Raw genomic sequence first — 25,343 nt, 5'->3', positions numbered from 1 at the left:
ACCTACTTGTTACACTAGTATATAATACTTCAGAGATGTTCCCAGTGGCTCTGCATACTGGGATTCCCACAGTACCTATTCTGTTTCACCCTTGCTGCTCCCCTGTGTCTTGATAATAAAAATGCATGGCTTTACCAGGGTATAAGTGTGACACTAAYCCTTTAGAGTATGTTTCATGCAACTGTAATTATTCTGATGGGTCATTCAGATAATTTGAATAGTACATCTTTTCTTTTTGACTAAAATACATTTCTATAGTAAAGATGATAAAACAAGATAGAAAGGAACTAAAATAAAATTAAGGGTTTTTTCAGAGCATATCTTACTACATTTCTCTTGCTTCAYAGGCCAACTTCTGCTAACAAAACACAATAAAACAGGTTGGGAAGCCATAAAAGCTGAAAAGATGCCTTCCGAAGACACCTTCTGAAAATACCTTGTAACTTTGAGGGGGTTGTAAAACCTATGGGAAAATGTGGATTTTATTAATACTTTTGATATCTTTTCTTAGTGCCAGACGTCAAGCCATTGCAGCATTCAGAACGAGGGTAAAGACACAGAATACCACTGTGCCATGGGGCTGCTGAAGAACCCTTCAGGTCTTGTGGTCTTCGGCTTTCACAGCCAGGGGAACCTGAATGTGTGGAGGGCCTCAGCCAGCTACTTTCACACACCAARCTTGCAGCTGGAGTGTGCTAAAATTCAGTCACAAATTGGAGATGCTCAAGCACTTTTTTCCTAAAAAATGTGACTATCTTCAGCTCATACTACTAACTTTACATTTTTTTGTGGACAGACTATAATGAATTAGCAGGAGTTAAGTATTAATTACAGAAAAGGAAGCTTTGTGTTTTGTTAGGCATATCTTGGATGATTCGAGTTATGGGCTCATCAGCACATTGGGTGAGTGGTTAACCAGTGGAGTGAGGGAAAGGGAAGCTTTAACAGGTAACAGGATAGCATGGGTACAGCAAAATGAGATGCCAGATGGCTCCCAGTGGCTCCAGGCCTTCAGTAATGGAGAGGTCACAGGAGAAGAGGTACACACGAGAGCTGCCAGAGTCCTCTGGCCAGCTGACTTCTTAAAGTCTTCAGCGCTGCTGAAGTACAATCTTTCTTCAGGGAGCTGCTGAATATAATCAAATATATCTTGATTTTCTACTTGATTTGATTTTTCTTCATTAACGTTACAAAAATGGTACACAACCAGAACAGTGAGGGATTTGTTTACAATTTAGTCAGCATATGATGACCTGCAGTGAACAATAATTAATAAAGCATGCCTGGAATCTGAATATAGTGATTGCCTTTAGTTACAATCTGCATTCTGAGGAGAAAGAGTCTGAATATTATGACTCCAAACATTTGTAGGCCTTGAGCTAATAAAATTCAGGGAGGGACATTAAACCTTGTGTATTGAGATTTAGGAGTCTCTGGATCAAAATAGCACAAATCTGTCTGTTATCAAAAAGTATGTCTGGGGTTGCAGTTTCAGGATTGTAACTACTTACTGTAGCAGGTATTGCTTCCAAAAGTGAAGTTTTCCTGAGTTACGACTTGATTTGGATAGATAACTGCTAGTTTGGGGAACCTCACTCTATTTATTAATGATCAARAGGAGACCCCATTGGAGAGAGCACCACTCCAGCACTGATTTGCCTTATGGATCTCTCCCTATGAAGTATCTGATGCCCAACACTGTCAAAAGCACAATCCTGAGTGAGGTGACCTGATTGGAACTGACAGCTCCTATGTTCCACTGAAATCAGGTCAAAAGACAAGTGTGTGGGGAAAGCAGAGACAAATGGAAAAACAGAAAGGTTGATGTAAGTGTCTAATATTTCACAACCTCCAGTGTCTAAAAAATACATGCCTGAAGCCACAAAAATGGTGTTCTTTTCTATATCTTTTGGTAAGCTTCAAAGGATCCTAGTCTCTTATTTCACTAGGATTTAGTACAAACGGTCAAAACCAATGGAAAAAAAAAAAGACTGGGTGTCACTAAAAACTTTAGTATCTTGAGGCTGAGGCAGATTGGCCAGACTCCTATGGAACAGTGTGTCTTAACAATTATTGTGTAAATTAGCAGAAGGCATTAGTTTTCAGACATACCCTTGACTTCCAGGCAGACCTGTAACTTTCATCTTGGATGTCTGCCCTTGTGGTTTGTTATTTTACTCTGTAAGAGCACAAATATGCGTCACAGGGCATGAGCTTAACATAAAGGCTAAATGAATTACCACTTGTGTACTGCTTTTCAGGTTCATTTGTACTGGGGAACTTTTTGACATATACCATTTTTGACTCACAAATGTTTAGGTCATCTGGAGGAAAGCACCTCAAAATTGCTTCATGTTTCTCAGAGCACTAGTTAATTAGTGAAAGGAGAACCGAACTGAACCAGAGAAGTAAATAATTTTCTCAGCAGAATATCTTCCTTTAGAAAACAGGTCACCTGGTGGCATTTGCTGAAACAAGTAAAAGCACAAGAATACTAAATTCAGGAATGTCACAATTGCCTTTAGAAAGTACGAGTGCAAAAGCAAAACACAACATTCTCAGTTGGGTTAGGTCACCGAGTATTTCTTCTAGTCCCAAAATCTAACAAAACAGCAGACTTGAATGTACTTGAAAGATGTGCTTGAATCAGAGTTGCTGAGTGCGAAAAGAGGATTTAGCTCTCAAAAAGATGAACTACAAACTAACCTTCTCCTCTCACCTGACCATTTTTCTCAAAGTCTCAAAGCAGAGAAAACAGCAATTTTAAGGCCTGGATAATTCAAAAGCAGTTTAACAGATTTCCTCCAACTTTTCCAGATCTTTTTTCCCTCTAGGCCAAAAGCGACCATGAGAAAATTCTGCCCAAGAGGTAAATTTTAAACAGAAATTATAACCTGCTGAAAGGGGAAATTTRGGCTGAAAATACTTTTCAGCCATAACTATTCCACATAAATCTTTAACACCTTAACAAATGTATTATTAAACTACAGTTTATTGTATGAATTATGYATATGTAATGTATAAGTGCATATAGGAGTGTATATGTAATGCAGCAGCCAAATATATAGAAAAAAGTAAGCTTTATGAATATCAATAAGTGTAAGCAAAATACATGCAGACACACAAGAGATGTTCTATAACTATTAACAGGAATCCATCTTTGCAAACGAAAGGTCCTGACATTTGCCCAGATCAAAAATCCAATTTTAGAGCACTTGGGGGATAAGGAATTAAATAGAGTGCAGATATCACCTAAACTGGTGTTAAAAGGTTAGCAGAGCTTAAAATTGATTAGTTACCAAGACCAGACAGCCATCATCCCAGGTTGTAAAAAGAGTATTGGCCAGATGCTGAGGAAGCTTTAGTTGTCATTTTAGCAACTCTCGAGCTAGACAAGAGCTTTACAGACTGCAAACTGGGGAGCACATCTGTTACAAGGCAGGCATCCCAGCGTGTTACACAGCAGCTCAGTTAAGAACTGCTGGGGAAAAAAAGAGAAACCTCTAAAAAGTCTTAGTAGTTCCTAGGGACTCTGTACTTAGGGAAACAAACATGCCCTGCACAGCCATCAGGAACTGGTCAGTCTGGGGAAGGAAAGGCCATGAATGGATAAGTCCTTTGAGCACTGACAGACCAGAGGACTAAGAGATGCATCAGGATACAGGTGAATACCACACACCGAATTTCAGACTGTGACAGGTTATGTAAAGATATCCAGGAAAGAGCACAGTGTCTCCAAGATTAATCTAAACTACTCACTGCTTTCCTAGCTATCAACAAAGCTGGGGAGAAAAAGAAAAAAAAAAAGGAAATTTTAAAGATGGACAAATAGTACTGGGACATGATTGTCATTTTCATCTCAAAGAAATGTAACAGATGACAGTATCAAAAGCAGTATGTGACTGCTGACAAAGCTGAATTCATTGCTAGGATTAATAGTAAAAATATGAAAAAAGTGAGAAATGGCTAGGGACTAGTTAGATATTTGGTTGAATATAATGATGCAAACCCTCACTGAACACAGGTATAGTAAATATATTACAGCAAATAAATCTGTAAGTATTTCCATGGCAAACTGAAGTTTTGCTATTATGGATCTGCCATAAAGAAAATGTGCCAAAAACTTATGAATCTTAAGGAAATAAAATGAAGTGTCAAAGCACCTATTTACCTTGAAAATACAAAGGAGTCTCAAACAAAGAAAAACAAAAGGAAAGAAAAGAAGGTATTCTGCACCTGTAGAGAAATCAGGCAGCACTTCAGTAATTAATATTTATTACTTATGGCACCTTTCATACATTGAAAATGCTGAACAAATACAAACTGACTTGTACAACATCTTTACAATAYGTGATACACATAATTATGGAAATTACAGTAGGGGGCTGTCAATGGAATAAAACCCTGGAGATCCCTTGTAGTGGGGAAAAGCATTGCACCTGAGATGAGGCTGCCATGTAGGGATTGCACAGCACATCTGAGGACAAAATTTACACCAAAACTGAAAAGACAGAATAGAGCAAGATGAAAAGGCAGGCAAACCTGCACAGCATATGCAACCAAGATGCTTATAAATGAAAGCAGCAGAAGGTGATTTTGACATACACTGTTTTCACATTGGAGGTAATTGCATTTGAGTTGAGCACAACACCTACAGGCAAATCCCCACTGGAAAACAGAAAAAATTATTTCCCCCTTAGCATAGAATCATTAAATGTTTTGAGTTGGAAGTGGTTCGCAATGATCAAGTCCAGCTCCTAACTTCATGTGGTACAAACAAAAAGCTAAAACAAGTAYTGATGCTTCTTGAACAACAGGCCATGATCACTTCCCCAAACAGCTCGTTCCATGCTTGACCACACTCACAGAGAACATTTTCCTAACAACAAATCTGAACATCCCCTGACACAGCTTTAAGTCATCCCTTCACATCCTGCCACTGGACACCATAGAGGCGAGATCAGCATCACCCTCAGTACTCACCTTCATAAGGAAGCTGTAGACAGCAACCCCTCAGCCTCCTCTTCTCTGAGATGAACAAACCCACTATCCACAGCTGCCCCTCTCAAGCCTTGCCCTCTAATTCCTTTCATCATCTTTGCTGCCTTCCCTTGAACACACTCACATTTTTCATATCGGTCTCACCACACACAGCACTCATGGTGAGGCTGCACCAAAGCTGAGTGAAGGGGGATAAACACTTCTTTTGACTGGTTAGTTATGTTGTACCTAAAGCAACCCAGGTTGGTCCTTTTGGCCACCAGGACACATTGTTAACTGATATTGAGCCTCCCACCAACAAAACCCACCAGATTCTTTTCTGCAGGGCTTCATTCTAGACTGTTCTCTCCCAGTCCACTCATACATCCAGGATTACATGGTCCCAGGTGCAGAATCTGGCATTTGTCCTGATTAAACATCATACAGTTGGTGATTGGCCAGCCCTGTAATCTATCCAGACTTCCTATTAGGCCAATCTACCCTCAAGAGAATCAACAGCTTTTCTTTATTTAGTGTCATCAGTAAACTTAGTGCAGACTCAGCTCCTACKTCCAGGTCGTTGACAGAAACATTGAAGAGAATTGGATCCCAAGGAGTGGATGGCTTTTCTTGTTCCTTTTAATCAGGAGCGTGGGGTTAAAGCCAGAGATCACCAATCAGCTCACAGCCTCCACCAGCTCAACTCTCTGCWTGAGGCTGATTCATTATAAATCAGCTTTCTTGCAGATTAGCTTACCAGCCTGTAAAACAGGTAATTCAGAGCCAGACTGACAGCTGTGAATTGGCACAGCTCCACTCAGTTCCCAGTGTCAGAAGGGGGCATATTTGGCCAAAATTAAGCATCATGCATCCCTGGTGAGGCAAGCAGACTGATTTACATCATGAYCTGGCTCACTGCATCCACGTCTGCGTGGACAGGCACAGACGTGACAGGATGCTGCTCTGATACAGATATTACAGCTCTTCTTTAGCTGAAGTGGCAGTGCAGCTTCCAGAGGGAATCTGTCAGATGCCTAGCACGTGGCTTGTGTCTACAGAGTGCCCACCCACATACAAATAATTTTTCKCTACATCACAGGACCAAAGGAGTTTTCACAGTTTCAACTAACTGAGCCTCTACTGTTGACAATGAAGACTGCTATGTACAGTCTTGTCTGTAAAATATTGCTGGTTTCAAAATACTGGTTTTGTGGGGTGTTAGAAAAAGTGATCCCTTGCAGTACTCTCCCAAACTATGACTGGGAAGTAAAATGACAAAGTCTAACAAGAACAATCTCTTGACATTCAATTTATGGAACCAGACAGAAAGTAAATAAGCACACACCTGACARGAAAGCTTCACTAATATCAACCGAGCATATGAATTGGACAGGCTTCATGATTTTCTGCCCAATTAACATAACTCCAAAATCTCCAGTCAAGAGTTCTCAGCCCAGGGTATTCCTTGGCAGAACCTCAAGACATCCTGCTTGAACAGAGAAACAGAAAAAATTGTTCCTCTCACATGACTTGCCTCACCGTCTTGAGCCAGCATAAGGATTAATGGTTTAGCTGTTCAATTTCCCCCAAGTGTTTTCGTTTTTCACAAGGTTAAAATACAATATGGATTATATACCTACTACAGGAAGAGACTAATACACAGTATGCAATATTAATCACAGATGATATTTTCAGAACATAAAAATATAATATCCTCAGAAAGCATTCCATATATTTTTAAAASGACACAAAGAATTCATGACCAGTGCAAGAGAACTCTTTAAAATAAGAAAAACCTTACCTGTCACAAGCTGTTGTCCTGCTAGTCCTACTGGAACCATTCCCAGATTATTCATAGCTGTAGCCCAAGCCGTGGGATCAGTGACTGACATGTTAAGTTGTGTGGTATCTATAGCTATACTTCCCAAACCATCAGCTGCTGCAAGAAAATAAACACGCACTAAGTAGAAAAGTCAATGCGCCACAATTTTAAACCAGAACCTTCAGTGAAAATGAGGTGTCACAACCACTGCTTATTTTGGGTTTGTTTTGTTTCTTAATTATGATTCACCTTTAGAGCGACAATCATAGTTCTTAGTCTTGTGTAATAGAGAATAAAGACATGGGAAACATTCAACAGACATAAAATCAAACAAGAAAAGAAGAAAACTTTTTCACCATTAGGGCAGCCAAGCAGTGGGACAGCCTGTGCAGTTACCATCACTGGCACCTTTCAAGACAGCTTGATAAAGCTCAAAACAGTTGGTCTGACCCTTTCTCTGGCCATGCTTTGAACAGGAGGGTGGATTGGAACCTTCTGAGACCTCTCCCAACCTGAATGAATTGCCCTGAAACAATCCAATAGAACTTAGTGATACATAAATTATTCTGGAACTTGCCTGAAACCTGTGAGAACCAAACACACCCCAAGGAATGACCTGTTTATCATAAAGTGAAATCTTTTGTTTTGTGAAAAGAGACTAAAAAGAGTCTTAAAAAAAAAATCTATTCACTATAAGAAACACCAAGTTTTGTTCTAAAAACYAAGAGAAATATCATTAATATGGTCAAAACAGACTGAGTCCCATTACAGATCTTCCTTGGGTGGGGAAGGAGGAGTGGGTCAGGTAGTTAAGGGATGGTACTTTTCTGATACTGCAACACCAGACACAAGATGTGATCACACAATTTTGCTTCTCCCCTCCCCAGTCACACCTGATACCAGCTCTTTCCAGTTATTTTCTTACGACCTTTGCAGACCTGAGATATTTACCTGCAGCCATTGCTTTTCCCCGGATCCTTTTTCTTCTGTTAGGCTTCTTCAGCTAGAARTAATTAGCTACTGTATTAGCAGCATCTTGAAACGGTGTATCACCAAGCACAGGGCCCACACACAGCTCATTAGGCTCTGAAAGAGAAAAATGGAAATCAACTCCAAGTGCCACAGTCAGAGCGCAACCACGGACCGACTGCTCCGGGCGGCACCCGCAGCTCCTGCTCRCTCCCTCCGGATCAGCAGCCCCAGCTCCTGCACACACGCTTCCCAGCCKCTSTAGAGGCATCCCAAAAAAMCATCCYATCCCATCCCTGCCTGCTGAACAAACAGCAACACGTATGAACCTGTCAGACCGCTGAAAAGCCCTGCACAAATTCGGTCTTATCAGGAGCTACACAGCCTGCTCGGCACGAAGGCATCAGCTGAAAGCACACATTAAGGGATGAATAGGTTTTCGGGGTTTTTTTTTTAACTGTTAACAATTAACTGATGTTGCAAGTTTCAAGGAAATAGTGGTCTGTTCTGAGATGGAAAGGGAAAAGAAAACACTATGCAGTGACTTACAGAACGGAGCCTGCAGAGATGTGGAAAAGAAAACCTWACAAAGCTGAGGATGATGCCTGCTCCTTTAACTAAGACTGCACCCTTGGCTCACAAAGGTTAGTTAGCTCAAAGCAAAAACAYAGTATCTGTTTCTAGCTAAAACACATTGCTCTCATCAGGTGTGTGTCAGACCATGAATTTTACRTAAGGGCAACTTCTTGCAGTTCCCATCATTGTTTGGGAAGCTCACCACGTCAGCACATGGCTCATCTGAAGGGAGGCGGAGCAGGCGACTGGCAAGAGGTGTGAGCAGAGACTCTGAGCTCCCAGCACTAAGAGCAGGGGCAGAAAACGCTGCGAGAGGATAACCATACACACGTGCCCATGTCAGTCCTTGTGCACAGGTACATGGGTTGTGGGTGAACCGGGGCCATGTTACTTTTTTTTGGCTGTCCAGTGGTCTAAGGGGTCTGATCCAGAGTGCTGAGTACCAGTGGCCAGGAGTTGATCAGAAGCTTACGAGCGTTCAGGGAGGTCATTAGCACTGTTCAGGTGTATGTTGGTGACTTGTTCAGCACTACAAYAGCTGTGCTGACTTTAAAAAACTACTTAAAGACCTTAATTAAGAGGTTTCCAACATGCAAACCCTAAGGATTCATCTTTAGAAAAGACACAATTAACATAATTACATTACATTTTAGCTTAGTACCTCCCACACTTTTCTTTATTTCATTTGATGTGAATAAAGCACAAGCCAGAAAGTTTTATGTTTTAGTTCCATGACACTGCACAGATCATTTCCTAGGAACATGAGCAAATCAATGGTTGTAAAAGTGAAGAAAGAGTAGGGCTTAGACAATGCCCTACATTTTTCTGTATGTTATAATTTACAAATAACCACTATACTAGGCTAAAAAGCATTTTGTTCAAATCTACAGTGGGTCTGTTTAAAAGTCAATATTTATCAACCCTTAATATTTGAATTTGCAATTCCAATTCTTATTTGATCTCCACTATTCATTATACATAGCATAAAATATTTTTATCATTACATTAGCTTTTAAATAACATTTATAAACACCAAACAAACATTGAATGGAAGTCCTCTGCAGGGAATGTGACTAACATAAAGGAAGGTGCCCAAGATTTATGTCCAGTTTTTAAAAACTGGGTGTCTCCTGTTCAGCTCCTTAAACTCATACTTAGCCTTTCCACTAAGGCTATAAACTTCCTACCAGAAACATCTGTTTCGAGGTTAGGGCTGGCTAAATTATTCCTTGTCAATAAGTTATTTCTCACAGTACAGCCCCCCTTGCTCATTATGAATCATTCCCAAATCAATCCCAATTCAAAAATGTATGCTGAATAGCCCAGATGAGAACGGTTCACCTCTTCCCCTGACCAGCAGCCTTGTTGCCTTGATGAAGAAAGGAGCATTTAAAACCAACAGTCATGAAATAACTTTTCATACCTTACCGTGTGCTGCTTGCTTGTCCCCATAATGCATCACCATAACTAATGGTGATGGTGAGGAATGGGGGGAAGAAGATACTGCCCCATGGTTTTGGGGCAAAGGCATCTCAGATAGGCATGGATTGCTGGGATAAGAGGTAGAAAATGGGTGTTGAATTTTCTTTGCCATTCCCCTCACCCAAATTTGACTGCTTGGTTAAGTGTGTACCAGTTGACATGAACAGGTCTGCTGCTGAATGCTCCCCTTTCTTCTGCCCAAACCCACACTGCAGTTGCACCAGTTCTGCCAGAAATACAGCATCAGACACTGGGATAGGCCATTGCACCTCAGCCTGCTGGGAATGGCTTTTTGATTTTTGCCTTCTGACACATTGTTCACATAATTCAAATTTTGATATACTTTCTTGAATTATTTACAAGTATTTGTTTTTACTCTGCAGGGAGACAATGTAACACCATGAATGTGAAAGAAAGCAGAATAAGGGGGTTAACTGGTGGAACTCATGTTGTGCTATACTACTGCCCAATATGCCCTGGGAAATCTTTGCTGGAAACACATTCTCATAGCCCAYCCTGGCTCTGGGCAGCTCTGCTTTCTCTCTGACCATCAAGTCTACTGTTTTACCAAAATTACCTGGATGCAGTGCAGGGTGAACCAAGGGAAAAGCCATAAAAGAGAACGTGAGGAGCCTAAAGTGGAACTAGTTCTATCTAACCAAGAACTGCTGCAGGCTATTTTGTCAGTGGAAGAGAGCTGAATAACAAGCATAAATGAACCTATGAACACTGAATAATTTGCAGTAAGCTGTAGGCAGAACTAATGCTCCATCCTGAAGGACACAGATTGTAGAAACTAGCTCTTTTAAAAAGAAAAACACTAATTGTGAACATTCCTTCAGTGGTTACATTAACACAGAGCAACCTAATATGGCTRAAATAGTCTCACAGGCATTTCATACCTGATTTAGACTCAAGCATTAGCTTTTGTTCAAAAACTTTTGAAAATTTGGATGGAGAAGGTTTCATTAATTCTTAAAATACATTTAGATTTGGGCAAGTTTCAGCATTTCTTTGCATTTCTCAGACACTACACTATTACACCCTTCATGACACTGGAAACAAAACAAGCAAGGAAAACAAACTCACYAAGTCATACAAAAAGCAAGATGCAAAGTTTGATGAGAAAYACATCTACTAYCAAAGATTCTTGCTTTCTTTATAAYACATTGARCCACTGTRCTACTGGTTAAACAWGCCAGAAAGTGTAAGSTTATGCAGGGAGCTTGTGCAACCTGAGCAGACATTAACCAGCCCCATTTCACTGACATCACACCTTTAGAGAGCATACCTGATTTACAATTCACTAATACTCCTCCGGGCATTCATGACCTGAAGATATATGTGAAAGAAATCTGTTTTTATAAACACTTGTGCACGGGAGCAGCTCTACTYCAGGGGAGTAACTTCAGAAGCAAATAAAGCCATAATACTGATTTATAGGAGAAAATGCTAAAAATATTCTGGGTCCTGCTATTCCGTGATGTTGGGAAGAGGAAGGCACATTAATACAAACTTCCTGATTTGAGAACTTCTGATTAACAAAATTTTAATGCCAAAGTAAAGCAATTCCATGTCAGACATTTTTGGTGGTCTCTCTTTTTGCAGACACAATGCAAATGCCAGTCCTTGGATGGTGAATTGYGAGAGACACTTAGACTTCCCTCAGACAGGTTGTCAGGAAGATGAAGCACCTTCAAGTCCATACCAATGAGCACTTCTCAGTCATAGCAGTCATAGCAGATTGTACTTAGTGCACATATTTTATACCAGGCAATTAAACGCAGTTATCCAAATGAATACAGAAGTCGGTTATATATTGTGCATCAATTATCACAGGCAATGAATGCCATGAGACAAAGAAATTAACACAACATAAAATTAATTCAATAACAGCAGATTGTGAAGTTAAAATCCTTCCCTTTAGATATCCATAACACCACAGACAATGAGTTACAACACAGAGCGAAGCTGATTAAATGCACCACTGTAACRAGGCTCTGTGGAGTACCTGGGTCAGCAGCCAGCCCTGAAATGAAGGAGGAGGTTTTCTGCCCAACTCTAACACTGACCTGCTGAGTGACCTTTAGTCATCTCACCTCTTTGTCTGATTTTTCTGACCACTAAATCCTTGCAGGAAAAGACTGATACCATCAACCTCCTGAAACCTGGRAGTACAAACCTCAAATTCATTAAATGCTATTGGGGCTGATTCTTGAGGAAACACAGATGGAAACAAGCAGTGTGGAATCTTGTGAACCTTTACATCTAGGTGAGTTTTCCAGTTCTTAAAAGAATGGCAACTTGAAAGAGTTTGTTACTGTTCACTGTGATTCATAGGACAGTGGCCATTAGGTTGGTCACACTCCACCTGACCTGCTAAAGTACAGATCATTCATCAGGCTAGTTCCAGCTGTCTTATAAAATATATCAAGTGTTCTGTACGTTCTTCACAGTTATTTTGTTACCCYAGCTGCATACAGGATTCCCAGYARAGAAGGGAGAAATAGAAATAAAAGCTAGACAAAGATATGCTGTAAGTCCCTATCCATTTCTTTCAGATCATCTTACAATGAAGAAAAAAGATGGGAGTGGCAACAATGAAAATTATATTTTTGTGCCATAGCCATCCTACCTGGGGCACATAAAAAAAAAAACAAAAAACAAGAGCATCTCCAATGTGATTCTACAGATGGAATATAGTATTTTTAATACTATTGCATATGCAATGTTACATGAACAGGCATTGTCTCACATTTTTGCATGGTTAGTGACATGTTAACACCTAGAAAACCTAAGATTTTAATCTAAATTCAGAAATTCAAAATGAGGGAAAAAGCACATTTTTGTCAATTTGCCAAAAGGCATTTACTGCAGCAAGTAAAAAATTATATGAGGTACCAACGTCTTTTTTTTTTTTTGGAAGGGACCCTAACTTAGGCATCTCCTGTATGCTTCATCTCCCCACAGATCTACTGGACAGGCCGATTGCTTTCCAGCGTCTCCAGAGCCACCCTGTTTACACAGATTTTTCTGCCACATCTCCCTCTTACCTTTGAAAGCAAAGATATTTCTTCAGGAACTAGCGCTTCTCTTAAGAAAAGCAGCTTCATTAGGCACAAGCTAGGGAAGATAAGCTCCCTTAGAGCCTAAATGGGAGCTCTGGTTATGTGTCCACTCACATAATCTTCCCAGTTTTTGTCTTATGAACGATTTAGAACACCTTTTTTCATTCCATATTCCACCCCTAAAAACCTACATTGTCATCTTACAAATCCATAAATATGTGCTGCTGCATTAAGAGCTTTCACTTTTAACTATGTACACTGAATATGTAGGTTTTCCCATAATTGCAAGGGATCCTTTCCACCAATTTTCACTGAAAAACAGTAAATGAGTAAATCATGTCCATACTGATAGGACTAAGACAACTTAGAGAAAAATCACAATATATTTACAGTTTTCCTCTATATTCAACAAAGGCAATTTGATCAAAACGTATTTTCTGGAAGAACTGCTCATTTGAGATGCTGCATTACTTAAATCCTCTGTCCCAGCATTTCTTGAAGATAACACATGGTACACACAAAGGCCAGACTTCCCTTGGAAAGCAGAACACTGAGAGATTTCAACAGAGAAAGAAAAATAAAACAAAGGTCTCAAGATAAACAGGTATTCTCTTGTGATGCTCCTTGAAAGGTCACTTGGTAATATTTCATGGTAAATCTCAGACTTCTCTGGCATCTCAGAGCAAAGTCTTAGCAGGTTACAAATGTGCTTTTTGTTTTGCAAGTATTTTAGCAGCTGCAGTCTGATTATGCTGAAGTCTATAAATAACAGAATCTGGAGGCACATTAAGCAAAGCATTATAGAAGTCCAGCTTACTTATTGAAAAAGCATATACAGTTCCAAAATCATCTGGAACAGGAAAAAAAAAAAAAAAGGCATGCTGCTGGCTAGCAATGCAGCACAGCCTTGATAAAAACAGGTCTGATTATTGCTTGAACACAAAACACTGTTGTGAATTGATGATTGCATCTCTGTTTTTCACCCTGCCAAGATGGCTTGCAATTGTGACTCACTTGCTTCCCATTTAAAAGAAYAGTGACTTACTGACTAAATTGGGACAATCCTTTCTTTAAATGCTGCATTTTAACTTCATTTATATTTAAAACAACAAAATATTCTGAAATGTTCTAATTATTTACAGCAGAATTTTAATAGTAAGCCATTTATCACACTACATTCTACTAAAGGCCAGTGACCACTTTAGAAACATGACATCCCACACCACTGCATTTCAGAMAAAAGAGGAAGCATCTGAAGTAGATTTTGAACAAACACAATTCAGCAACTTCATTGAAAGGCTGAATATGAGACGTGCTGGAATACCTTCTTACTGCCATAAAGTACCTGGGCCAATCATTACACATGGGCTATACATGCTCTTTCTTATCTTTCCAGGCTATATGGAAAACCTATATGAAAGCACCACACTTAACAAATATCTTCTCCCACTAAACCATACACAATGTCCTAGCTTCATGTTTACCAKATCAACACCAAGTAGCTAAAATACRAAGGGTTTTTAGGTTGAGTTTTTCTTAAGAAAAACAAAGACGAAAGAAAGAAASAAACAAACGAACAAGATCAAAGCAAGCTGGGACACACTTCCAGAAAGAGTATTTTAGCTTCCTGGCTAACCTGAAGTGAAATCACTCCCATGTCACCTCCTGAAAAAATCAACAGCTTGACGGGTAAGCCCTGCTGTGGCAGAGCCCCAGGGAMTGTATCATACAGACCATCAGAGGCAGGGCTACCTCACTATTGAATTTCCAAACGAACACCGACTGCTGTCTCCTACTCCCAGAAGACCAGGATGCAGCTGAGTTTCACATGGTAACATTATGTATGGAAAGTCTWTTTTAAGTAACTTTTTAGAAGTTTCTAAAATGCATTCATTATCATCTTTCTTCTCCTTCAAAGTCTGTATAATTGAACTCCTGGAGTTAAAGCAGCCTGTCTTTTCAGGCAGAGATTCATGGGGGAGGGAAAAAATACCCTAACATATCAATCAAACTATTTTCATATTTTTAAAATGAAACCCAGCTTTTAYCACTGGGTCAAATTGTGGAAAGAGGTGACATCTAAGTGCCTTGGTTAAATGCAAGGGCGATCTRCAGAGCACTTTTTTGCAGAATACTAAAGCAATCTAAACTCATATTGATCAAAATTTTATGCAATACCATCAAGTATTCTCTCAGTAATGGCTGTTAAGTGAAAATCTGGGAAAGAGATTTAGGCTTGTTTTGTTTGTTTTAATTCAAGGTTCCTGGTGATAAATTTTGCTTAAGAGAAAAACCTCACTATCTCTTCTATCAGCTTACATCTGTCCTCACTCTGAAAGCTGCCATCCCCTTTTAGCACATCACACTCAGGTTACTTTCTCCAGCTACAAGCTTTAAATTGCCAGTGTGCTCCCTGGGCTCATTTATCTTGCAATCCTTCCATCCCTCTCAGTATAGTTTCTGTTCTCCATTTACCTCATAATACTCTTTCTTGCTTTTCTTTGCATTATTTTGTTTCCAGCCAGTGACTCCACACTCCCCCTACAACGCAGGCACATTTCTTGCCTTGATCTGTCCTGAGCCATTCTCTCACCCAAATCTCTCTTCCCACCCCAGTCATATTTGTTACACTATGCTGTTGTATCAGGGAAGGAAGGGATTCACCTCACTGAACTTCTGCCAATGCAGACATATATGCTTGAGCCTTCCCGCTGTTGTTACTGCCAGTGGGGAGAAYCAGACACCTCTGCCAGAGGTGTTTCAGACTCCTCCCCTGCCAGGCAGTGAGTGAAGCTCACCTTGGAGGTGCACATCTCACTCCCCCGGCCAGAAGTCAACACTGCAGTTTTGGATATGAACATCTGTTTTGTCAGACCCCCACGGGATGAGATGAGCTGGGCTGAGCAAACTGTGCCTTGGGACTCAATTGTCACTCTGCTATCTGCATGCCACAAGAATCCCAGTAAGACTCTCAGTCCTGAGAGACTTGGCACCCATTCCTGTCCTTTGCCTGATAACTCTGGCAGGAGAGCAGGAAACACGAGTCAGTTTGTAATAACTCATGAGAATTTCCCCAGATACAGATACATACAAATCATTAGAGAGAGAGAGAGAGAGATGGTTGTCTTTCTGATTATTTTTCTGCCCATCCCCAGTGAATATGCCAACATATAACTATTAGTGTTTGACAGCGGGAGCTGCCCACTCTGACACATTTCCAACAACTGTGATGCCTTTTCTCTGGAGAGAAAATTCATTCTAGACCTTTTCTTCCTACTTCCAAATGATGAATCCCATCTCTTCAGCACCATTTCTTTACCAGACACTTAACTTCTTTTCTCCTTGCAACTCCCATTTTAAAGATCAGTAAATCACACACACTTGGCTACCACAGTCCCCTGTTTCTGTCCACCAGCCTTGCCAAAGCTGCTACTGGCTTTCTTCACCATTCATGCCATATTTGGGGACAGCATCTATTTTTGAATTGGAAGCCAAGACAGCTACAGGGAGTTTCCCTCTGTCCTTTATGACTTCCAAGGTTGTTTTCCATAGATACATGATGCACCCACAGAATAGAGCACCCACAGAATAGAGCATAGCTTCCAGGACCTTTGTGCTCCTGCACCCCCATTAGCTTTCCTCAGAGGCTGAATTAAGTTGCTATGCAGAGCCAGGAATTTTGCCTGTTTTCTAAACAGTTGTTTATGGGCTCACTAGCAAGTCACATAAATTTAGGATTATCACACACTCTGTGGGCACTGAGGGAGAAGCAATCCCACAGTTAACCTGAGGTCAGATCAGGAGAAGAGCAGCTACTATGTGCGCATCAGCTATGATCAGGCAACAACAATTATTTCAATGCTTCTGCCTCGTAACTAGCTCTCAGGGGGTCAGGAGAGAGGAGGCTTGAGCTGCAGATCATGGTGAAATAAAGATGCTAAAAGGCCTCCTTGCCTCCAGGTGGTCCTGCTCTACCTTTACCCAGACAACAATCCTTCCACTCCCTTTTCCCTGGAATGCCTTCTTGCATGCACATTTCTCTTCTACAATTTCAGTTATAATTCTTCAGGGCAGGAAATCATGTGGATTTTTTTCCTCAACCAGGGATAAAACCTACTAGAGATGTGCTATTCCTTGTGCTGTAATTGGACTGATGCTGGCTTTAGCCAGGAGCCAACCCAGGCAGGGATGTCAGCGARGCAGCACTGCTCTGACACACAGAGACAAAGCCTCCCCCTTGGCAGGCTTCTGCACAGCACCTTGTGCAGCCAGGCTTTCATCCAATTTGAGGTGCCACTGTGTGTAAAACTAAGAATATTGATGATTATAGCATCCTCCTCTCCCTCCTGCAGYCCCTCCACCTCAGGTAGTTAAAAATCCTCTCACCCACCATTTTCTGMAGTATTGTACATTTGTTTGTCCTTTCTTATTTGAATTATAAGCTCTTCAGGGCAGAGAATTCGCCTTTACCTATGCTAGTAAAGTGCAATGTCAATTTACTGCACTATATAAATATTTCCTAATAACAAGGGCAATAACAACAATAATGTATTTGCTTTACCATAATACAGTATTTCTAGACTTCAAGATAAAATCAGAAACAACCTAAAGTCAACAAGAAGACCAAAAGATTTGCAGAACCTTTAACCAAGGAAGCAGAAGCCATGAAGCCACTGTGTGAAACTTTGGTAAATTAGTTACTTATATTCACAAATAGCAGTAAAGATTCTTGCAAACTGACCCTCTGGAAAACACAAACCAGAACAAAACCAGTGTAAACCAGCAGAGCACTGCTTCACATGTGTATATTATAAGGATCACAAATGGCCTCCTAGTTACTTTTTAAACAAATGCAATGTTAATACTTTCACTGCAGCATTATGAATAAAGCATTTGGCCTGTAGCTATGAATATGGTATCTGATGGCTTTTGAGTTGTTTATGTTGACATCCAGAAAATTTATGTACCATGCTCTCTTGGACTCAGTCTGACTTCACCCCTTGAAGGTGCAGAGAACATGGCCAATGTGGAGGGCTCTGGGGTGCAGCAGTTTCCATCAGCTTCCCCAGGGTACTTTGATGGCCACCACTCAATGCCCTCCCKACAGCAGCCTGGAGCTCTTCTGGCACGCAGGAGGACCATGGGCTGCCAGGGTCAGTGTCCAGATCTCTTTGGCACCATCTCTGCTCATGCTGTTACTGGTTTCTTTGTTCTTTAAAGCTCTAAGGTATCAAATTAATCAAAATAATGGTGATGATGCAAGAGATTAAACTGATGGGGGTATGAACKGCCCTCGTTTATCCAGGTGATACTACAGGAAGTGCAAAGCAGATACATGCAGAGGACAAAGCCCTGTCCTTTGGATTTACGGTCTGAATGGAAAATGCTTTGTGAGACCACTATATTTCTGTCTAAAATATATGGTTTAATTTARGAGTGCCCGAGTGACACTAGTGGCCTCTGATATATAAGTGGTCAGGTTAAATGACCTCTATGTACTTTCTTGCCGGAAGCTCAGGGCAACAGCAAGTGGAGCATTTTGAATGGGTCCCATTTGTTATTCTTTTAATTGCCTATGAATAATTCTTTCAGTAGGTAGGAAAGACTTAATAGAGCCCTTCTGCCTCCAAATATCTTCCAAACTATCCAAATTGCAATTAATCCAAAACAAATAAGGGGTCTTCAGCTCTCTAGAAATGAAAAAGAAACATTACAGGGATCCAGGAGATTCCAGCTCCTCACGTAGTGCTGCAACACACTTTTGGCAAGCAATTTAAACTGTCTATACCTTGATTCCCCACCCATGAAATGGTGTGATTATACTTCCTTTATCCCAGACTTTAATAATCTTGCCTAGTCAGCTGTTCTCTGCTTATGGGGCATGTCCAGCATCACAGGACCATGACCTGTGCCTGCAGATAACACAGGATTGCATTAGGATGAGGAATATTTTTCCCCGCAAAATCAAAACTAAAGCAGAGTAGCAAAAACAAAATAAAAAAAACAAACAAACAAACACACACAAAAAAAAAACAAAACAAAAAAATTAACTATCGTAATTTCCTATGGAATCACTGTTTATCTGAATGTGGAGAAAATAGCAGGTTTCCTTTAAAAGCACTTGCAATGAAACTCACACTCTGTCAGGTGTAAATTACAGCCTGTATCTCATTCTATCTACAGCTCCTTTCATAGTCATGCATAGCACCAGCATACAAAAATATTTCCTGCATGTGATCAAGCGAGTGTGGGCACATAAGATGCAAGCAAAATATAAGACTTAAAAAAAAAAAAAAATGTTTACTGGTATCTTAAAAGAAAACTAAAAGTTTGCAATCATGCCATTTCTCAATCAGATAAGGTGAATTACAGTTGTGCTTGGGAACACAATTCAAATAAATCTAAGAAATATTTTCTTTCAGAAGTTGCAGAGAACTAACTGAGGTAGCTAAAAATAAGTGACAGAAAGAAATAATAATCCCAGGAACATGATTATATTGTGCAATCACAGATACAGTAGATCACCTAAATTAAGCCCTGATCATAATAGAGCTGCTCWGTGGAACAGCATGGGAAAGAGGCTTTTCATCTTGTTTCCCCCAGTGTTTTACGCAAGATCTTCTGATTGCATATGTTTTATGACATCTAATAGATTACTTCAGGCAAATATCTACACACCATAGTAAACTCTGCAGAAAACTGGTTTCATCTATGCTCATCTTAGAAATAGTGCACTCCCTGAGTCCCATGGGTTGGTGACTTTGCGAAGTGCATCACTGACACACATTGAAGCATCACTGAATTTGGGAGGAGTCACCAGATGGAGTTACAGTGCACAGTTGCATTATTTCAGGGTCCATATTTCAGGGTACAAACAAGATTTCAGCCTGGGTAGAAATTCAATGTTGTTAATCTTCTTCAGGACAACTGTGGCTACAGGCAAKGAAACAGCGTATTTAGTTTAATTACATGGCCAGAAATGCCTGAGCTAGGAAATTCTCCCTTTAAATCTGGCAATTTCCTTTCATTCAAGAATAGTTAAAACGTCTTAATTGGTAAGCTATTTATCCAAATACTACACCTAAGATTTACTACTGACTAGGTCTCCAAATGCTTATCAGTTGGTGAAAACTTGGTATCTGCCACAGTGCAATAATATCCTAGATGAGAAAACCTTTGTGAGGCACTAGAATTTAAATTTTGCTTGTTCAAATAGGGCACGAACAAAACAGCTTTTTTGATTTCTCAGTGAATGAAAAGGGATGTCATACCTGCTATGAATGGCTACAGAACTTCTGAAGACTCTGCAGACAAACTACCTGACTTTCCTGTCATGTCTGGCACAGGTTTTTGCTTTTTACAGGATAAGGCAATCAAACTTTGACTCTTAGCTTCCTAGTAATTAACATTTGGGCCAGTATATTCAGTTTAATTCTAATTCAGTCATGTTTCTAAAGGGAGTTTAATAATGAAAAGATTCATCATATATCAGATGATATGAGATTCACCTATGCAGATCCATCACTGAGAATGGCCTGGCCTCTGTTATCATTAATTGAAGCATGTTAAGAGACTTCGCAGAACAAACCTCCAAATATGAACTGCCAAGAGACAAATCCATCCAGTTTCATATCCTGTAGTTATAACATACCTTAATTACAGTTAATTAGGAAACATTGTTCCTGGTGGAAGATCATCTGACATAGTTTCTGTGGATGATTAAACATAGAACAGAATTCAATGTATTTTTTTAATGCAGTATCTGTTTATTGTGACTGAACAATTCTATCTGGACTATCATTCCTACTACATAGCAAAACAAAAGAAAGTCATGGGTCAAAAGTATTTCCCTTGCCTCATGATACTTTAATATTCCCTGCTGCCTTAAATTTTCTGCTGCTGGCCCGTTAGGACTCCAGCACATGATACAGCTCCCATGGAGGAGGGAAACAGAGGATTCTCTCTGGGCTTCAACTGAGCCCCATCAGACCTATATCAAAAGCAGATATAGGAAAAGCTGAGGGAAGACAAGTGCWACAGGAATTAACCTCTGTGGAAGAACAGTGAAGTTGGACAGAGAATCAATGAGGGCTTCAGTACCATTTGTGAAAGAGTAATCTTTGATTTATTGGAGGAGTGCTATCAGCTGGAATACTTTCCTCATACACTGTAAAGCACAAAAATCAGAAACTCAGGCTGAAGGCATGAGCTCAGCTCCTGCTGGTGTCAATGCAGTTTGCTCACAGTCATTGATCTATGGCTGTATATGACCCTGAAATGTGTTCGTCCAGGCTGCCTGAGGTCTTTGCTCATGCTTAGAAAAGAAATGATGGGATTGGTTTTATCACTGAAAAGTAAGCACTRCATATCTTCTGCCTGAAAAGTAACCAAATTAACATTTGTGAAGTAATCTTTTTTTCTCAGTTACCAAAAAAAAAAAAAAAAAAAAAAAAAATTTGCATAATTGGCTAGATTACTTGTACTAGGGAAAGTCTTGGTTCTCAAAACTCTACGCACACTGGTTTCCTAAATGCTTGTTTACTCTGAACTGCAACAATTGTGATAAATCATTTGCTATTTACTCTTCAGTGCAACTACATGCTCTGGGCAAAGATATTTCTTTTTCTTCATTATTTATTTATTTTTAAAAGCAAAACCACTCTTTTAGCACATTTTTCCATTCCCAGTGATGGATTTTATCTTTGATATGTGATCCAGTTATTTAACTACCTCTCACTACATCTCCCATGAATTGTTTATACAGCAACTTGGCAGCACAATTTGCATATCACAGGAAAGATCCCATTACACGTTCCCAGAGGTGCGGTTTCACGAGCTTTATCACTTTCTGCCACCTATGTGCTCCCAGAAGCTGAGTGTCTGGTTAATCCAGAAAGCCGCTCCTTGGCTGCCAATAGTAATTAAACATTAATGGTGCAGTTACGGCATTTTCAGCCACTCAGAACTTATCTCCCCGTTATCTTAACAAATATAACATCCAAAAATGCATTTATATTTTCATCCAAATTTTCCTGCCACAGGAAAATCACACAGCTTTACCTTTATTGTGTTTAGTTGTTGCAGACTTGACCTAGAATGATTAGACAAGGAACAAATGCTCAAAGAAGTTGGCAAGAAGGGAAACTTGTTTAGAAGCTGAATGTACCACAGAAGAGCCAGACACCAGATATGGAGCTGGACATGGTATTTGCTCTCCAGACTCTTATTTGGTGACTGAATGGGACAATGACTCTAACTGCAGGCTTCATGGTGATGAAGAGCCCATGTTTGGGTGCATTCCAGATTATTCTTCACCCATTTGTGTGAAACATTTAAAAAATGACAGAAGCATAACTTTCACTGAGAGGAGCTTACTCCAAGAGCTCTCTAGCAACATCAAAGCATACAATCACTAGGGATCAGGGCACAGGAATTAAAGGGAAGGCAGAACCACACCACAGTCAAACACCCATTAATTTCCTCGCATAAAGCAGTGCTGCCTCCATACGTTTTCCCAGTGAGCAAACAGTCCTGTGCCTTTAGAGGCAACACGCATTTGAGGGGAACAAACATTGCAGGTACCAAATCTTGTTAACTTTGATTTTCTCTCTGCAAATCCACCTTGCAGTGAAAGATTAGGCACATGAAGTTTCAGAAATGCAAACTCTGTTTGGATGGAATTTGGAGTCTGAGATCTAGAGCAGATTTATTAACAAAAAGAGCCTTTTCAGAAAATGCCTCACGCAAACCTAGTAACACCCCTCCGGTTGCATTCAGTGCAACAGCCAACCCAGCATCTTTCTCTATTGCAATATGAAAAACCAACAAAATCCTCAAGACCATAGAAGGCTTGAAGAGAAAGAAGGGGTTTATTCACTGAGAAAACTAATGGGCAATTGAGTCAGTAGCCTTTGAGTCACAAAGTCAACCTCAGTGAACATTGATTGAAACTGGTCATATGCCACAGCCCAAGATCACATTATACATTGCAATAGCCAGCAGTCATAGTGACAGAGCAAAAGGCAGATTAAGCACAGCTGTCCTCTCAAGTCCAAGTATAGCCTGGTGGGCAGGAAGGAAAATCAGAGCTATTCCTGCCTGTTTAAAAGAGAGCATTTAGTTTTAGAGGCTGTCAGCATGATCCTTTTTGAACGTATTATGTTCACTGACATGCCACCCTGACATTTTAGTTTAGTAGTACAAAAAAACCCACAACYCAAAACAAGAGGTAAGGTTATAAAATCAAATACGATGTTTTCTGCATGTTAAAAGWAGTATTGCTTCCACAGAGACCTGGTAGCTCAAACAGCTGCAGCACTGTGCCAGTACATGAAAACCAAAAAAAGGAACTGACCTGGGTTTCACGGTTCAAGCGTGTCGTGGCAGGGGTCCCGGCACRACTTCCAAATTCAAAGCTTGAATAAACACAGTTGTAGTTTCTTGAAGTGGATGCTTTTAATGCAATCTGAAAAGGGTGAGAGAAAGGGCACACTMCTGAAACCTATGTTTCTTAGGTAGAAATTCTGCCTGGAGAAGCCCAGCTCGTGACTGTTTGCTATTMAGACTGTACAGGAGAGAGGGAGCGTCTTTGAGTTCACATACTTAATGCTCAGTGGTGTGTCTGCCGAGTGGCAGGAAATAAACAACAGTGAGGAGGGGTTAACCAGAGACCTGCTGGCTAAAATCTATATGCCTGGAAACAGAAGAGAAAGGGCTGCAAGGTCATGTATAGTTCAATTGTTTCTGATAGGGAGACCAGCCACAGAGCTACCAGGCACAGGCACAGACTGTACCTGTTTTCCATCTCCCCCTAAACCCAAAATACTAGTTGTGCATCATGTCACATTGGTCTTTCTGATCTAGAACATCCTCCAAACTCCCAAATACAGGACCACTAGAAAGCTACAATAAATACAATAAATAGGAGAGAACAGAGAGATTAAGTAAGCCACCGATGCACGGTTCTCCACTACATGTAAAAGTCCTCAATCGCATCCTAGGATGTGTTCTCCAACTTACTTCCTAAGAAAGCTGTGTGCCTTATGAAATAATGCCCTCATTCTGCCATAGCTGAATCAAGRGAACATCCACACAGATGGTCAGATGCAAGTAAAAATGTCTCTGAGCCTGACAGGWGATGGTAAAGAGAAAATCCCTTTACTTGGAGTCTATCTACAAAAATTTTACCACTGCCCCAAGTCACAATTGACTCAGCAGGCAGGCAAGGGAAGTGCCTTGTGAAGCCACCAGCCATGAGTGCAGACAGAGGTGTGGAGTTGGGCATGGAGCACCAYACGAGTAAGAGAGTCCAGATGTGGRGATGGCTTGAGAGGGAGAGGAACAGCAGCTGCCCACTATGCTTGGARATGTGCAGAGGAAGAATGAGCTAAGCTGTGGTTCCAAAGAGCTCATTCCACTCCAGGATGTAAAGGATGCAGCAGACATGTTCCAGAAGGTCCATCACAAGCACGAGCATTGGCAGAAATCAGATATGGCTTCAGACATTTCACTTCAGCTTTTTGCTAGCAGCTTTTCTTAGAGAAGGAAACCTTTCTTAGAGAAAGACCTGGGGTACTGCCTCCCCTCAAAAAAATCCCAAACCATACCCTACTCTATTAAGAGAATAGGTGGACAATGGTATTGATGAAACACTCAGTAGTAATGGAGAAACACTGTAAAGCATAAAGCAGTACTGTGGTTGCATGCATTTTTTGCATACAGAGTATTTATAGTTGCTAACCTGGGTAATTTCATGTCTCTAGATATTTACTCCATGCTTGTCAAAAGAAATGGCATTTTTCATCTCATTTTGACTGGAAGACAGAATATGTTTGGATTATAAATTGTTTAGAATTACTTGTTAATGCTGTCGGCTTTTCTGTATCTGCTTGTAGGAGGGACAGGAGGGAAAAGACAAATAATACATTACACATAAAACCACAGTGGAGAAAAACAGAAAGCAGGCTTTGTTTTCAACACATTTAAACTGTTCAAATTACAAGAATCAGTTGCCGTGGAAGCAGATCTGCAGCTGAATGAAACCTTTCACCTGTCTCCAACATATGAAATATTTATTATCAGAGGGTGACTAGAGATTAAATAAGACAGACATACAATGCAGAAAGCAGACCCTGGCTCATCAGCTCCATGAATTTCACAGGTCTTGTGGCAGTAAGATTAGAATTTGCCATAGAGAAAGGGAAGCAGGCTCAACTGCAGTATTGGGTGTAAGGAGAAATAAAACTAGAGGAAAGCAACTTCTTAACTTTATGTTTGATTTAACCAGGCTGGTGAAGCAAAATTATGATCCTCTACTGTGTTTAGTAAGGCTGGAAAATGTTATCATTTCCAATTAGAGAGAAGAGCCCACTCTTTCTTTAGATAATTACTTTTCCAATAAATTATTCTCGGCCACTTGTTTCCCCATAAAAATTGCCTAGTGTTTT

At 40.3% G+C, this 25,343-nt stretch overlaps 1 protein-coding gene across 1 annotated transcript in view; it reads right to left on the bottom strand.

The window, feature by feature from the left end:
* The window catches only part of ENOX1 (ecto-NOX disulfide-thiol exchanger 1), a 239,577-nt gene that overhangs the window by 122,997 nt on the left and 91,237 nt on the right, over positions 1-25,343 (bottom strand). The window contains exons 2-4 of the mRNA XM_057366309.1: positions 23,252-23,362; positions 7,754-7,888; positions 6,782-6,919 (exon numbers count right to left, since the gene is read on the bottom strand). Of these exons, the coding sequence (XP_057222292.1) occupies positions 6,782-6,919; positions 7,754-7,763 (148 nt within the window). The 5' untranslated portion in view covers positions 7,764-7,888; positions 23,252-23,362. The remainder of the gene's footprint in view (positions 1-6,781; positions 6,920-7,753; positions 7,889-23,251; positions 23,363-25,343) is intronic.

This window comes from Malurus melanocephalus, unplaced genomic scaffold, assembly GCF_030028575.1.
Source record: "Malurus melanocephalus ecotype Western Australia unplaced genomic scaffold, MMel_1.1 scaffold_63, whole genome shotgun sequence".
Lineage (NCBI taxonomy): Eukaryota > Metazoa > Chordata > Aves > Passeriformes > Maluridae > Malurus > Malurus melanocephalus.
The sequence above is the reverse complement of the archived record's forward strand: the minus strand, read 5'-3'. Positions and strand labels throughout refer to the sequence as shown.